Source organism: Somniosus microcephalus, chromosome 5 (assembly GCF_052327205.1).
Source record: "Somniosus microcephalus isolate GS21.2 chromosome 5, FLI_Smic_1.0, whole genome shotgun sequence".
In the NCBI taxonomy this organism is placed as follows: Eukaryota; Metazoa; Chordata; class Chondrichthyes; order Squaliformes; family Somniosidae; genus Somniosus; species Somniosus microcephalus.
This window is the reverse complement of record NC_140991.1, coordinates 182033730-182049804: the sequence shown is the minus strand read 5'-3', so window position 1 is coordinate 182049804 and position 16075 is coordinate 182033730. Positions and strand designations below refer to the sequence as shown.

General features: G+C 34.5%; 1 protein-coding gene across 4 annotated transcripts in view; it reads left to right on the top strand.

Annotated features, from left to right (window-relative positions):
* Nucleotides 1–5009: 5009 nt before the first annotated feature.
* igf2bp3 (insulin-like growth factor 2 mRNA binding protein 3) overlaps nt 5010–16075 on the top strand; it is a 147255-nt gene continuing 136189 nt past the window's right edge. For all 4 annotated transcript variants that reach the window (XM_085988470.1, XM_085988471.1, XM_085988469.1 and 1 more), the window contains exons 1-2: nt 5010–5551; nt 6585–6645. In XM_085988470.1, the coding sequence (XP_085844596.1) occupies nt 5377–5551; nt 6585–6645 (236 nt within the window). In that variant the 5' untranslated portion in view covers nt 5010–5376. The remainder of the gene's footprint in view (nt 5552–6584; nt 6646–16075) is intronic.

Sequence of the window (16075 nt, the reverse complement as noted above, 5' to 3'; positions counted from 1 at the left end):
ATACATGGACATTGACACCACTATTGTGGCATTATGACAGCTGCTCCTACCACAGCACTATTTTATATCAAGCAAATGTTAAACTTTTTACTTGAACAATGATAAAATCATTTAAATTAATATTCTGTCTTGCACTAAGATATATTTAAGAAAATGTGTCTGCTTTTTAATTGTGTTGTGAGACAATAGACATAATTATGCAGATAGATGCATCTTAGTGGTGTTATTTTGGTTTTGCAAACAAAAAATATTGAGAAATGAAAACGAGTAAAAGACAATGGAGAAAGAACAAAAGTACCAACATGGAAAAATAGTGATTAAGTTAAAGTAAGAAAAGGAACAAAACAAAAGTATAAAGAAAGAGAAATTAACAAAAACAGAGGAAAAAAGCCCAAACAAAAACCAGGAAAAAGCACCAATAAATTAAGTATTAAAAGGAGAAAAATTGGGGAAAGATGAAGGAGGAGTATGTGCATAAACATACTTAGAAATCAATGAATGGAATTAAAAAAACATTAAAAATTGATAATTCATAAATGAAGACATATTAAATGGTAGTTTTGAAAGACACACAGAGACTGAAGATAACACGTTTTGGACTTATTTTAAAAGTTGATTTTTAAAAAATGAAATCATTAATTTTCCTTCACCACCCATTAATGTCAAGTAAAAAGAGATTTATTTCCCTCCACAAGACTATTATAATCATGAGAGATAATGTATACAGGTTTATATTCCTATGATTTTATTTTTGCTGGGTAGTTAACAGGCTATTCATAATCTTGTAATGTTCATCAAGATACTGTATTACAAGTAGGATTTGTTCAATCTTGGGAATTACCAATCTGGAACTTTTTACAATTAGTTCATTAATTTATTTACACAAAGATTGAAAATTTTAAGTAATGGCATAACTGCAAACAATGTTACCAAAAAGAGTAAGGTTTTAGTGGGATTTGTTTAGTATTTAACATTTTATATCATGAATTATAAAATTCAATGTGGAAATGAGGAATAGATACTGTAATAGTAGCAGCAGCATATAGAATGACTGGATAATAACCTTTTCTTATTCAGAGAAAATTGAAAGACTTCATATTTTATGACTAGCGGGATAGCTCATCCTGCAATATTAATTAGGTTTTAGTTTTGAACCATATAATTTTAATGTATTTTGAATGATTATTTAAAGACATTGGTTTCACATTTGTCTTACTTCAAAACATAAACATACTCTCCTTTGGTGTAAAATGCAACAGGTAGATAAGGCATAGATTATTACACAATATACCGTCAATATTCATCTCAAAGCTCACATGGTTCAGAGCACATACAATCTCAATTTTTCTATTTGCTAAACATTTTATTAGAAACTTCCAGAATCTGTTTTACACAATTCAATAGTCCTATAGTTGTGAAGGCAATTATAAAAACATCAGTAATATTAACTTCATAATTCATGATTAAAGACTATGGTAAGGAAATCAAAAGCCCCACTGGATAACAAAATAAGTACCAATTTTAGATAATATGAATAAAACAGTCTCAAGCCAAAAGAAAATGCCTATTTCCGATGCCTCTTGCACCTAAGGACAAAGTTCTCTTAATTTTATCCATTTCCAATTGTGTCTAAAATTAAAACTAAAACTGAGTTAGTCTAACCAAAACTAGTTTGAAGCTGTCTAGATCTTAACCAGTTTATATTGTTTATACAATGTACCAATTGTGTTATGTTTACATTCCTAGACAATACATCAGAATTTGGTATTACAAATATTATGTTTTCATAATATCTAGTTGCATACTTCATTAAAATGGAAAAGGTCTTTCATTTTTCTATATTAGATTTAATACCACAACAAAAAGGACACAATCTGATGTTTATTTTGATGATGAATGTTCACAATAATTTTCAAATTGTTACTCTTCGATCAAAAATGCTAGGAACCTTCCCTAATGTTAGTGTTAAAAAATAGACAATGGGACTTTGATAAATAGTTTCAATAATCTATTTTATTTACCATGCACTAAATATATGCAATATATCACTAGTTTCCAGTGAAGTACAGTGGTCAAAATAAATGTGTAGTGTACAATATTTAAAATACCTTAAATGATAAAATTAATTATTTTCATTTATTTTGGATATGTGAACATGGAAAATAAGTAGAAAGTCACACTTTAATATACATCAATTAATCAGTTAAATCCACTATCAAAATTACCTCGACTACAATAAATTAAAGAGTCATACTTTCAATCATAAGTATATATGGTTTAACTGTTTATAATGTGCAAATGTTTTTTTTCGGTCAGGTTTATTAACCTCCACTTCATTTGTTCTTGTGCAATGCTGGTTTTACTCAACTTTTGAAACAATTTTTCATTTCAAATAATTGTATTTTTGTTAGTAGAGACTACAATATATACTCAAATAATGAAAATGTGTAATGCGTAAAACACAAAATTAGATATGTTCTAGCAAAAAATAGGCTTATGAATTCAACAGTTTAAAAAGTCTATTTTAAAAGATTATGGAAGAAAATTCAAATCCTACCACAAGATTGTCAGAAGTTTCATAAGTTGTTGGTTTACATTTTCTTAAATCTCAGAGGACAGCTGCACCACTTCTAAATGTTGTTTTTAAAAACAAGATTGCAACTTGTTTATTCAGAAGTATTTTACTATTTTAATGCATGTTTTATATTGTACAACATTAAAACATTACGATATACAGGAATTCGTTTTCAATATATTTGAAAGTTGAAAATAAAGACTTTTTGCTGCAAAAGCCAGTAAGATTTTACATTTTCATTTGCAAAAAAAATCACAGATCACCATTAAAAAGGCAGTATGTTATTCAGAATGTAGATTTGGTATCAGTTTTTTGATCATTTCAAAATGAACTACGTTGTCACCTGTGGTATTTAAAACTGATTGAAGTAGAGTTGATGATTATGGGGAATGCAGAGAAAGCCTGGAGGAATTGTGGAAAGTTTAAACTGACGACTGGTAGAACCAAGATTTAAATAGATACCACCACTGTACTGAAACATATGAAGCTAGTTTTTCTCTTCTGCCATAAAGTAAACTTTTACAGTGTGTCAGATTTTGGATGTTATAATCTGTTCAGACTGTGTTATCCCCTATGCCAGGCAATTTTCTGAAAACAACATTTTAATACAGCTCTTTTAAGGTTATATACTTTCCAGTCCCCCTACCTCCATCTTGGATTTTCCTTTATTTAAAGTGGAGCGTTGACGCTTGAATTGATCATTTAACATGTTAACCAAATTAAGTCGATGTTTTCATATTTTTGAGAGTTTCTTGAAGCATATGAAACAGTTTTATTTATTCACGCCACAGCAGTCATTTCCCCCACTGACCCTGTATGGAGTGAAGTATTCACACAAGTACAGTAATTACATAAATTAATAGTCAATTGAATCACCAGATTAACAATAATTATTCTTGGCTACTCCAATTCCTAAATACATTATGTGTGCAGGCAATTACAATTAAAATGCATTTTGTAAATTAATTACCAGAAAAGATCACACTTTCATACTGTTTAGATCAAAAATACACGTCCTTTACTACAAATCGATATATCTTTAACTTTATGAAGATTATTATAATTTTCCAAGGAAATATTACGAATAGGCAAACGGAATATACAATCGAAACAAAAGAGCTAGCTTCTAATGTAAACGAAATGTACTTTAATTGCACGTTTTAATTCAATTTTAAATAAATAACGCTAGAGCGTTACATATTAGCTTGTCCATTAAAGCAGACAGCTATATTCATGTAGAGATTGTAAGGTATAAAATCATCTATTAACGATCATTTTCTTTCTACAGGAACGCTTCTTTCCCCATAACCGGGGATCGTTATCTTTGTCACAAAAGGGCGATTAGCTTTAAACAATTTTAAATCGGCAATACCGAGTTTCTTACATTACTCCTGCCAACAAAAAAACAAACGGGCTGGAATCGCGGATGTAGATTTTCTTCTGTTCGTTCATTCTGAACACTTCCGCCAATAAAGTTGTGCAATGTGAATTTAATTAACTATTTTTTACTCCCTTCGCAAAAACGAAGAGGCTCCATTAAAAAAATCTTCATAAACGACGGTTCAGCACGAGTTGTTACAAACAGATTTGATTAACTTTTATTTTTACAAACCTACTACAACATATCTGTGGGCAAATGTTAAAACCAACAACCGTCAAAGACAAAGAGCTTTAATTCCAATATTTTAAAACGGCAACGTCTCCTTGTATGAGAACAGTGTGCCGGGTTCTTTGGTTTGAATAGAATAAGAATGCTGCGAAACTGCTCTAACTTTCAAAAGATCTTTTTCGACCAACATTTCGACGCGATAATGCAATGAACCTCTCGGTGGGTCCCACCGCCAACCAAGATTGGGGGATAAAAACACGCGCATAAAAATGTATTTTAAAGGGTATTTACGTCTTGTTTATTAAGGAGCAGCCATTGCAACGTTTCAGTTTTGGTTGCGACGCATTATACATCCCCTGAACGTGGTGTCCTTTCAAGGCGTTTCAAACCTGGGCAATATTATTCAGCTTCAACTTGGAGGGGAGGCACGGGATGCATAGATCATTGGAAAAATACGTTCCCCTTCCCTCCCCAACAATGAAAATCCCCCTCGTGGCACTCAATGATACGAATTTCTAGCACAACCACCAAATTGGGAACTGCAGCAGGCAGGAGAATTTTCGCGCCATCGCCCTTGTAAATGGCAGATTGACTTAAACCAATGAATGAAATCTGCAGGCAGAAAAAAAACTTAGTCAATGGTAGCGAGGCTGAAGACGCTTGATAGGATCCAAGAGTCGGACTGTGTACGAATGAGAAGGCGCAAAGGGGAAAAGAGAAAAAAACCGGATAGCGATCCAACAAATGTTATTCCACAATCAGTATGTTTATACGATTTTTAGAGCAAAGCTTCTCGCCCACCCCTCCCTCTCCGAGTATAATTGAATAGCTGGGATTCCTCACGTGAGAAGTTGATGTATAGTTTGACCACGTGGCTCATTCAGCCGGAATATTCAGTGTTTTTGGAGCTGCATTTTATTCAGAGGCGGTGCTACTAGTAACGTAGTGTGACATTTTCACAGCCTGTTTGCGAAAGGGGTTTTGGGGGAAAGACAAAAAAATAGTTTTTTCCCTCTCTCTTTGCAGCCCGCCATCCTAGACTGTTAATACTCCTTGTTGTAGGAATTTATTTTATCATCGTATTTTTTTGTGAGAACCCTTTTCCTCCATCTTTGTATTTAATTCGAACGATTATTTCTCCAACGGGGAAGATAAAGAGGGAAAGATCTTTGCTTTTTGCAGTTTTAGCAACATGAACAAGCTCTATATTGGGAATCTTACCGAAAACGTAACCACTGTGGACTTGGAAAGTCTGTTCAAGGAATGGAAGATTCCCTTCACCGGACAGTTTCTTGTGAAAACTGGTTATGCGTTTGTTGATTGCCCAGATGATAACTGTGCTATGAAGGCTATAGATACCCTGTCAGGTAAGCAATTTAATCCCATATACTCATATGATCTCATGTTTTGAGACAAACAGCCGTAAACCTTGTTTGGTGAGAGGCCTAAAACAGCTCCTTGCGTACCAGTTTAGCACAAACTGCCTATGGGGGTGGAGGTCGTTTACTATCGAGTACTTCAAAAACAGCCATTTCTAGAATACGCGCGTAAACCGCACTTTCTTCAGACGTTCGCAGAAGAAATTAGTAACTTTCGTTTTAATCATTAATTTAAAACTATTTTTGGTGGAACCCGTTCCATCCCCTCTAGCTGCACGCGGTCTCCACCCCCCCCCCCCATTTGTTTGTAAAATGTTTACAGCGTTATAATGGTTTGACTAACTAAACTAAGATACATTCTGCACAGAATGTTTTATGATTTACTTGCTCCTTATTAAACTAATTGTGTAGTAGTATTAAAAAATCTCTCTCGCTCAACGATCAGTTGAGCTCGCACTGCTGCACCTTCTTGGCGATTGTAGGCCTTTAACAATCCAGGCGGCAGCTCCGAGCCACCAGTCAAATCAATGCGCGCCCAGGAAGGGAACACACACTTCAGCTTTTATTATTTTTTTTTTTTTTAAAAAGACACAAACGAAAGCCCGCTGTCCAAAAACTGTTACCAATATCAAGTTTATTTTCGTTCATTCCGTCTGACAGCGCGAATGCGTTTCTCGTCGGCCATACTGAGTCCCAAGTGTCCTTTAGGACTCGTCCACTAGAAACATGGCTGAAAATTAGAGTACAGAACAATTGAGTTCACGACTTTATTTTTTTAATGTACTTGTTTATATCAGTTTTGGGAGTGCACTTGACTTATATTTGCATCGTATTCTCATGTTAGCCCGATAGAGATTTGTAACCTCGTTGCCGAGCAAGTTGTTGTTCAGATCTACAAAGTTAACGTTTAGGATCAATGCACTTAAAACAATCTTTGCCGAACGGTTACTTTTTAACGTTTTTAGATGTTTAAATCGCAGTAGTTTAACAAACCTCTATCGTATTTTGTGTATTTCCTCAGGTAAAGTGGAGCTGCATGGAAAATCCATAGAAGTGGAGCACTCCGTTCCTAAACGGCAAAGGTAAAAGGTTTTAATTCATTTAAGGTTTCTATCCGAACACGTAGAATTAAACTAGAAAGACGCACTAATGAATGAATCTGCCTGTTTGAAATTAAAAGTTATCAGTTATCTAAAACCGTACGAGTCTATGCGCTTCGTCTATTTAATTTAGCATCTAATTGCCACTTGAATTTTATGTCTTTTTGGGTGTGTATTTTGTTTATAATGAAGCTCTTGTGTTTCCTTAAATTACTGCGTTTCATAAAATTATATATTTGGTTCGAGAAATTAAAAGAATTTTAACTAAAGCTATAGGACCTGATGCAGTATCTTTGAAAAGTTTGGGCGTCAGCAGGAAATGATCTGAGATGCTTTGCATTATGATAACCGACAAACACGTGAGGAGTTCTCAATTAAGAGCAAGAAACTATGAAAATCACAATCCAATGTTTCCTTTATTGTACGCGAGTACAGCTGAAACGATTCCATGTGGGAATGCAAACGTGTAAATATATTCAGACGGTTTACATAAATATTAACGTGCAATCGATTATTCATTGAGTTTGTTGAAATGCTAATTACTAGGATTATTCAGAAATGCTGTTGTTGCCCAAACATATAAACGATGGCTGCATCTAGCGTTGTATACCTTTTTTTCCTAAAGTTGGAGTTAAACATTAATTTTTCTCTGTCTTTGAGGCCATTTTGACCATCCTAAAACCAACAGAGTTAGAGAGTAGGTCACAGCTTTGGAAAGTAATGTTAACTGTTGCAAATTTTTGAAAATAAAGTTCACTATTGGTGACTGTTGGTTTAAAGGTTTTATATGGATTTCTACAAGTTGAATTGATGGGATACTTGCTGTACCAAGTTACTGGTTTTATTTCTTGACTAGCAGGATATGATGTTTTCCACTGGCATTTATTTTAAGTTTCTGTGGAAAAAGAATAAACTTGAGTACATGTCCAGACTTCAAAAAAAGTGTCTACTTTTTGAGCTGAACAATTTTAGCCAGTCTTCATGTAAGTTGACCATTTACGTAGAGTGCTGAGTGGTTGCTTCTCAAGGTAGCTGAAAATGCTATGCTTTTTAAGGTACATAAATGGTAGAATGGGCAAAATTTATTGTGGGAGGTACTTTAGGTAGCTTCCTGTGTGTTGACTCCCTTCTTCACCCCTTCCCATATAATTTTGTTAAAACTCAATCTAGACTGCCCATGTTCCATGACCTCAGTAGTTAATAATGCACCAATTATCAATTTTCCCTGTTCTTTTGTCTTGATTGCAAATAATCTAGTAACTTAAAATATCATTTAACGCTGAGCATGAAGATTTAAATCCAAAAATAATGCAACTGATGTAACTTCATGAACAATGCCATTTAAAACTGGATGTAAAATGAGACTGATTTGTTTAATGAATAATTTTAATGTTTTTAAAATAACTTCATCTAGCTCTAAATGAAAATTGATTATAGTAATATTTTCATGTATTTGAATGAGTTAGTGACTCTTGTTTTCCTAATGTGAAAAGTAAGAACTGTATAACTACACATCATTTTTACTAATGTTTGTTACAGTACTTGATTTAAATTTTTTAACTTTTCTATATGCAAAGATTGAATAGTTGTGATCCAAATTAATTCCAGTTCTATTATTTCATATAATTTGAGATTTTCTTTTTTAAATCTTCAGAAAATGTTGGTTCTATTCTTGAAACTTGAGGTTTGTAAGGGTACATAACTGTTAAAATGGTCAAAAGCAGTACTAAGATTATCAAATATGCAATGCGCTATCCTAAATTAGCAAGATTTTAAAAATCTCAATCAGTAGTACCAACTGATGTTCATCCTTGTAATTGAGTTTTTGTTTCTTGCCCATGCAACACCTGTTTAAATTTGTGCCCATTTCTGTTTTGATGTACTTTTAAAAAGCCACATTGTGTTTGAGATATCTATGAACGTAATGGGGGTGAATATATTCTGAAATGTAGAACATAACATACACCCATTTGAAAACACAATTATAATGTGGTATATTCTCAAGTCTTACTTTAGTAGGTGTTCTGCCCCTTTTTGTGCCAGTGTGCAGTTGGAACAACTTTGTGCAGATATGAAGGCGGAAGTATAATTCTGACATTAGGCACCAATCTGACTCCTGTATATACTAAAAGGATGCAGTGTGCGGGCTCCTTGGCAGCCATCTTGAGTTTATGCTGGGATAGTATACCTTGAATCTTGGTGTGAAGCTGGGTTTAAAAAGTGCTCTTGTTGACCATTGGATCTCCTAGCACTTTGTAAGCTTAGTATTAAGGGTTTCTTCTGAGAAAGCAGACACTAATGTATGCTCTATCCTAATGGAAACTTTATTAGTAGAAGTGAAGCTTCACATGCATGTAAACATGTACATGTACAGTGCTCTATTGGCAGGTAGGGTACAATTTGCAAATTGCAGAACAACTTGGGTCTGGACACATTTTGCATTCTACAACTGGTGTCGCATCAGTACAAAATCACAATTGAATCTAAATATCATTGTTAATGGTCTCCATGTTGTTGAAATTAAAACAATTGTAACAAAAGAATTGTGAAATAACTGGAGTGAGAAGTTGGTTACATTTCTTATTGTAAATGACTGCATTTCAGAAGATAGCTTGGTTTCCAGAAATTTCTTTAAAAAAAAAACTACTGGCCCAGTAACTTGAGGGCTAAAACTCTGGTATCCTTTTGCAGGCCTCAAGGTCAAATACCAGTCTTGATGAGTTTGATTGAGGTCAATGTATGAATTTCAGTTGCCCTCTTTGGAGCTGTAGAGGGGCACTTTTTATCTTGGCTGGGGGGGGGGAGAGGGAAAGGGTTAACAGTATCAGTCCTGTCTTGAGTACAATTATTGCCATTTGTTGAAGATAAGGTGATGGGTGTGAAGAAGTTCTTGGCCCAAGCAATTGTGCCTGCAGCTCAATTTGTGGTGGGCATAGAGAGGATAAAAGCCATTCACTGGCTGTTTGTGCCTTGCATAATGCAAACAGTGTCTTATTCTGAACTTTATTTCTACCTATATGTGTAAACATCTGGCCATTCTGTACATAGGACAATGATGACTGATTAACTTAAGTTTAAAAGGTAATTTATTTCTGAGTTGTGTAAATATTCCCTTTGGAGATGAGGGAGGGTAAGGAGACTTGCCTTACTTGGCCAAAGTCTATATTTAAAATGTGTGTCAAATCCGATGCATTCAGATTTTTAAATACTACCACTTTCTAAGTGCAAAATTGACCTTCGTTTGGTAGCATTTAATTTTTTTGATTGAATATAGAATATTTTTATATATTAAAGCCAGGGCCTTGGACATTTTACCATGTTGAAGTTGCTATATAAATGCAAGTTGATGTTGTGCATTTTAAGTCATTATGTGAATTTGAGTTTTTTTTAACTGTTTTTTGATTTGAAATAGTCTAGGTATGCTGCAAAAATACTGACTAATAAACACATCGTTGGACATTAAATTCATTTTTATGTCCGTTGTGTCCGATTGATTTCATATGCAAATCAGTTGAACATTAGGCTGTTGTAATGTGTGGAAAAAGATTGATCAGTTATTTAGCTTTATTCAGTAACGTGCTTCTACAGTATTTGAAATCTTGCATATGTACCAGTACAGAAGCCCACCCAGTTTGCTGGTATGTGAATTCTGTGAGCTGTACTTAAAGCCTTTCCTACACAAATATTCACTTTGGTCTGAAGGACTGGATTTAGTGAACATACCTTTTGGTATTTGCATTCTCTTTATTTGTTGTACTTTTTTTTTAAACCTTACTTTGTGGGGGTTTATATATAGTTAGATATGGCCAGCAATTCCAAATGGGAAAAAAACTTGCCTTGCTAATAGACCAACAAATGATATATGCAACTGTTTCACCCTGTCTTCCTGCTCCGTTTTCATCAATGCACAATGTGCATATTTATCCAAATGCCAGAGTCCTGCATATTTTCATTTTTCAAGCTGGGAAATTCAGTTTGAATTATCTACAGTTTTTTTTCTCTTGTGACCTGAGATGTGCATAGTTGAGCAGCAAGTAGCTTCCCTCGTTCTGCTCACTTTGCCTCGAGGCTTGGAGGCAAATGAGTGGGGTACTGCTAATCCACATCCTCCTCACGTAAAGAAAGGTCAAGAGGTGGTGTCAGTTAGGGTTGCCATAAAGTTGTGTTGAGGCCAGAGGACCAATCGGGGCAAAGTGTGCTTAATTTGTTATTCAAAGTGAAATTCTTGGGCCCAGCAGTCACTGCATTCCAGCTCGCGTTGGAACGTCCAGAACTGACGTGGGTACGCCCACCATTGCAAAAGCGACCTTTGTACCTGCTGTGAAAGGCAGGTTGGGAATATGGTGCCATAGAGCACTTAGTGAAGCATTAAAAGGATGAAAGACTGCACACTGCTATTGGAGAGGGCACGGTCAGAGCTTACTTGGGTGGGGATATGTAATGGGGGGAGGGGTAAGCCTTTAAGATGACTTTAGGTCTCCTGTTTGAATATGTCTTTCAGTTTTCAAAATGCACAACCAAACCATACATATTTGTCAGCAGTGCAGGTTTCTTTTCAATCAGGACAATCTGTTAATGGGAGGAAACTGAAAATAATAAACTATGCACATGATTCTACAATCATTTAATTTTAATGAATTCCCAACTGATTGTGACTGAGATTCTATTCATACTTCTCAGATTATCCAGACTCTCTCTCTCTCTCTCCTATTTTGATGTTTGTAGTGGAGTTCTGTATTCTTTCCTGTGATATCACAGCAGCTGGTGTCCAGTGGGCAATGTTACATGCTCACAATCTGATTATGCAAACAGCCTGCTGTCATTTGTTGTGCAATGGGCAGTTTAGTTTGGGGGGGGGGGGGATGGGTGCAGATCTGACACTTGCCACCTGGGGTTAGAATCTGTCTCTCCAGAATTTGATGGAATTCTTCATACAACTGTAAGTGAACCAAGTATTCTCTTTAAAAACAGAGTTTTATTTCATGGAAACACTTTCTTTAAACTTTTTTTAAAAAAGCTCTTCCTTCGTGTGCATCTTGGTAAATGAAGCTTGAGGCCCAAATTGATTTGCTGTGCCTGGAAGGTAATGAGTAATGGCTGTGAAGTGGGTGTTCGTTCTTCTGTCTGGGGTTACTTCCTCCTCGACCTCTGACTACAATCAGTAAAGGGGGAAGCCATTGCACACTAGGCAGCCTAACTGCTTTTGATTGTTGAGTAGTACTGCACAGGATGGCTGCTGTGGCTTCCTACAGCCTTTAGCTTTTTTTTGTCGTTTTGAAGGTATTCTGAGGTTAAAATTGTGGAAATAGTTTTTTGTGTGCCATATCACTATTAATGCTGGTTATGGACAAATAAATAAAAAAAATAACTTTACCTGTAAGTTTGTGAAGACTTAAGTCTGGTAGAAGCATCTGCACTCTAGTATAGCCTTAGAGCAGGAATTTGCTAAATGCAGAGAGAATGGCTAGTAATAATCTGACAAGTTTGTTCAGTATAGTGACTTAAATTGCTTAACAGCTCTTCATTGTATTTTAAGACTGGTTTCATTGTTCACCTTGTATGTATTTTATTTTCAATCTGTGGCTCATTTCCGTTACAAATTTCCTACAGTTAACTTTAGTGTTGTCTTTGAATTCTTAACTGGTAAGGAAACAATGGAACCTATTTCAGACATAAGTTTTAAAAGTGTGTATCATAAGTTTCGACATTATGTACTCACTTGTACATTTAAACATGTCTTGGATCTAATTGATCAAAATTATTTTTAGGGATAGGGCAATAGAAATTGGATCAGATTCCTGGATCCAGTCTGACTGCAATAACATTTCTGTGGAGAATTGCTCATGTGTGGTCTAAGTTTTGGTTTTTCTGAACCACCTCTCAACACACTTGGTCAAATGTCCTAGTATTTAAAAAAAAACTTTAAAATAAAATAAGTAATAACTATCCCAGATTCTAATTTTTATTTGGGTTGAATCAGGAAGGTTTGCATAAAGTGATTTTTAAGCAATGAACACTTACTAAATCTCTCTTTTCTTGTGCTGTTTTTTCTTTCTTGGGCTAGAAGGATATTTTGTACATTGAGGAGATCTTTGTGGTGACAGGGAATCAATTTCTTCTTTCTACCAGAAAGCAGGCAAAAGCAGATGTAAACTATCTTCACAGGGTACTTTGAACTTTACAATGTACCCGCAGTAGTCATAGTGGCATTGTAGGAATGAGCAAATGGTGGCAATTAAAATAGTTTTCATCAGTGAAAATTTTGCTTACTAATAATAAATGGTGTGACATGATGTATTAATGGTCTACAGCAACAAACCTAGGAGTGGCTATTCTTGTTAGTGATTTTGACTAGTCGATTACGAACTACGCTTCACCGGAAGCATGATCCTCTGCCTTTCATGATGTCTAACAAAATAAGTAAAAAATAAATAAATAAGTAAATAAATAAATCCAGCCAATAATAATTCTTATGCATTAGGTGTCCATGTAGTGCAGTCAACTTCACATTTGATTTTAGAAACTATAGTGTATCCAAATGAATGTTTGCATTCTGGTAAATTGTATACTTTTTGTAAAGGCTTGAATCATTTGAAATATCTAATTAATTAATATTTTTGTGTACTTGCCCACACTTGTAGCTGTTGCAGCATTTCTGAAAATGACTCTGTTGGGGTGATGATGAAAATATTTTGAAACTATTTAGAACAAAGGTTGTGGGATACAGGATATGTGGAACTGATCACTTGACGTTTGGCTTGCATTTTGAATCCTTGTGACTTAATATTTTTAAATTCAGCAATATTGAACTTTCATCAAAATCTAATTTAGAAATTTTCAATATACAGCTGTGTATTGGGCATTTAATTCAAATTGAACTGATAAATCCTATCTGTTGTGATGCTGGACAATTAAAGCATATATTGGTGTATTTTTCTAATGGAATATATTCTACAACAATTTGATGACATTTAATGGTGCACTGCAGAAAGTTTTGCAACTGTTCATTACAATGTGACTAACACATTTTTATAAAGCTGAAAGCCAGCACATAGCAAAAGTTCTAATTTGTGCTTCAGTTCATTTTATAACGGTCTCAAGATTGAGTATCCTGAACATAGCCACATTATTGAGAATTGTCTGGCTCCTTTTGAGCTGCCTTTCCTTTTTTTTAGATTTTTTTTTGCCCTTGTATACTGCATATATATAAAGATGTGGACCTGGTTAATTTATAAGGTTGAAATTAGACATTGCAACTTAAATTGCAGGATTTCCTTGGTTGCACTGCCCTAGATATTGAAAATTAGAGATGAAATATAGAACATTATTATGATATGACTTGTCACATTTACTGTTTTTAAACTTTCTGGTCATATGACTATGAAACAGTTAAATGGCATTCATCATGCATGGTCGAGATTCCCTGCACTCAAATACATTTTTTACAAAAGGCTGAATCATGAGATGTAATTTCACTAACATTCATCTATGTTCAGAAATTTGATTTTTCCTTAAACAATACTGAATAAGTATCAATGGCTTAATTCCTTGAACTTTTCAGTCTCTAAATAACACATTTACTGACTGCTAATGCAAGAGTCACAAACTCTGGAAATGTACACGCACAGTTTAATTTATAGTACTTTTTTCCTGTAGGATGTCTAAACCTTTAAATGTCTTGGTTACTACTTGGACAAATGGTAATTTAAAAAAAAAAAATCCAGAACTGGAGGTATGGGGTGGACTTAAAAAGGCAGTAAATAGTATTAAAACCACAAGGAAACTGGTCATCTCCTTCCTCTACAGTCCAATTGTAAGTGAGAGGAAATAAGTAATTTATGGATCCATCCTTTTAATCCACAATCAAAAGCTGGCCAATTTATCCATGTTTAAATTTGCATAACTTAATTTATACTAATTTAATACTGTGTGAAATGCCTATGTTGGTCTACTTCAAATTGTTCAGTCCTAATATTTTGTAGAAGGTTGAATTAAAAATAATACTTCAACTTGATTTAAGATTTAATCATTTATTCTAGTGTTTGTTACAAATAATTTTCTTGTACAATTTGTAAATCTCCACTTTCTACACAATGTTGCACTGTATCAAAAACAACTTGGTCTTAAAGTATCTATTTTTGAAGTAGTTGTATCCATTGAAGTTTTTGTTTGTAGTAAGAAAATCTGCCTGAAGTTGTCCAAAACCACCAGCTTATTTGAAAAGTGCAATAACACTTAACTTACCAGTCACTTACTAGTAGCCTTTTATTGCCTGCCATTTGGGCTATGAGTTTTAGAAAATTATTACATTGAATCTTTTTTCAATATTATGCCTGTACAGACAGAGAGCTGTCTAATGTAAATGTTTTAATTATCTACCCCTGCATCATTGGAAATGAAATTACATAAGATTTGATTAAATGTTGAATTATGAGGTGCAAATAGCAGCATTGCCTGTTTGTGACTACCACTTGAGTTGTATATTGCCTTAAATCTTGTAATGGTGGCAGAGAGGGTAAAGGAGTTTTGTAGGTAAATGTGTAAACCTATTCAGTGAGCTGCTGCACAAGCAACTCCAATCATAACAGCTGTAAAAGTAAACAGCTGAAATCTAAAAAAAAAACAATGAAGTTTCAAAAGTTGATGAGCTTCTTCCTGAATTTTAATTTCCTCCTTTTTGAATCTCTTCATACAATTTGTCCGCATGTTGTAAATGTTGGAGAGTTTACTATTACAACTTCAACTGTTAGTCAAAGGTTTGATCTATTCCAAAACATTTAAAGATCATCTAACATGACACTTGATGTGATTAAGTCTAATGTTACTTGCCAATTTCTTGATCAAACTGACTAATGTAGAAAAAGTAAAATATCTTGGTGTTAAAATAAATTTATCTTGCGTCAAGCTTGACCAAGCAAGTTTTCATTTAATTCTAAATTTGTTAGTGTGCTCAGTTTCTCCTTCTCTGCTGAAAACATTTATGTCAGCTCCTAGTCCCTTGCCCATGTGCAAGTGTTGACTGGTTAATCAAATAGAGGGATCTCAGCTGAGCTTGATCTTGTCCCATCATGCACTTTCAGCAGGGGTCACTTAATCATGTTTGGGAGCTGGACTACTGGCTTTTTTACTTCTCTCTCTAAACCTGGGGCACTGAAGCCCATTGTGATACCTTTTTACTGCTGCTCTGGCTAAAATTAGATAAATCAATCCAGGATACAGAATGTACCCCAGGCTTTTATAAACAATTGGTTGGGTGGGGTTACTGACTGCATGTATTTAAATGTTTATTTTAAAATTTGGTCCATTTTTAACTCTGAAAATGCATTTGTAGAAAATTATCTCAAGATCTAAGGTTTAAAAGTTGATGATTTATGTAGAGTAACTCTAGTTAGAATTTCCCAAATTGAAATTG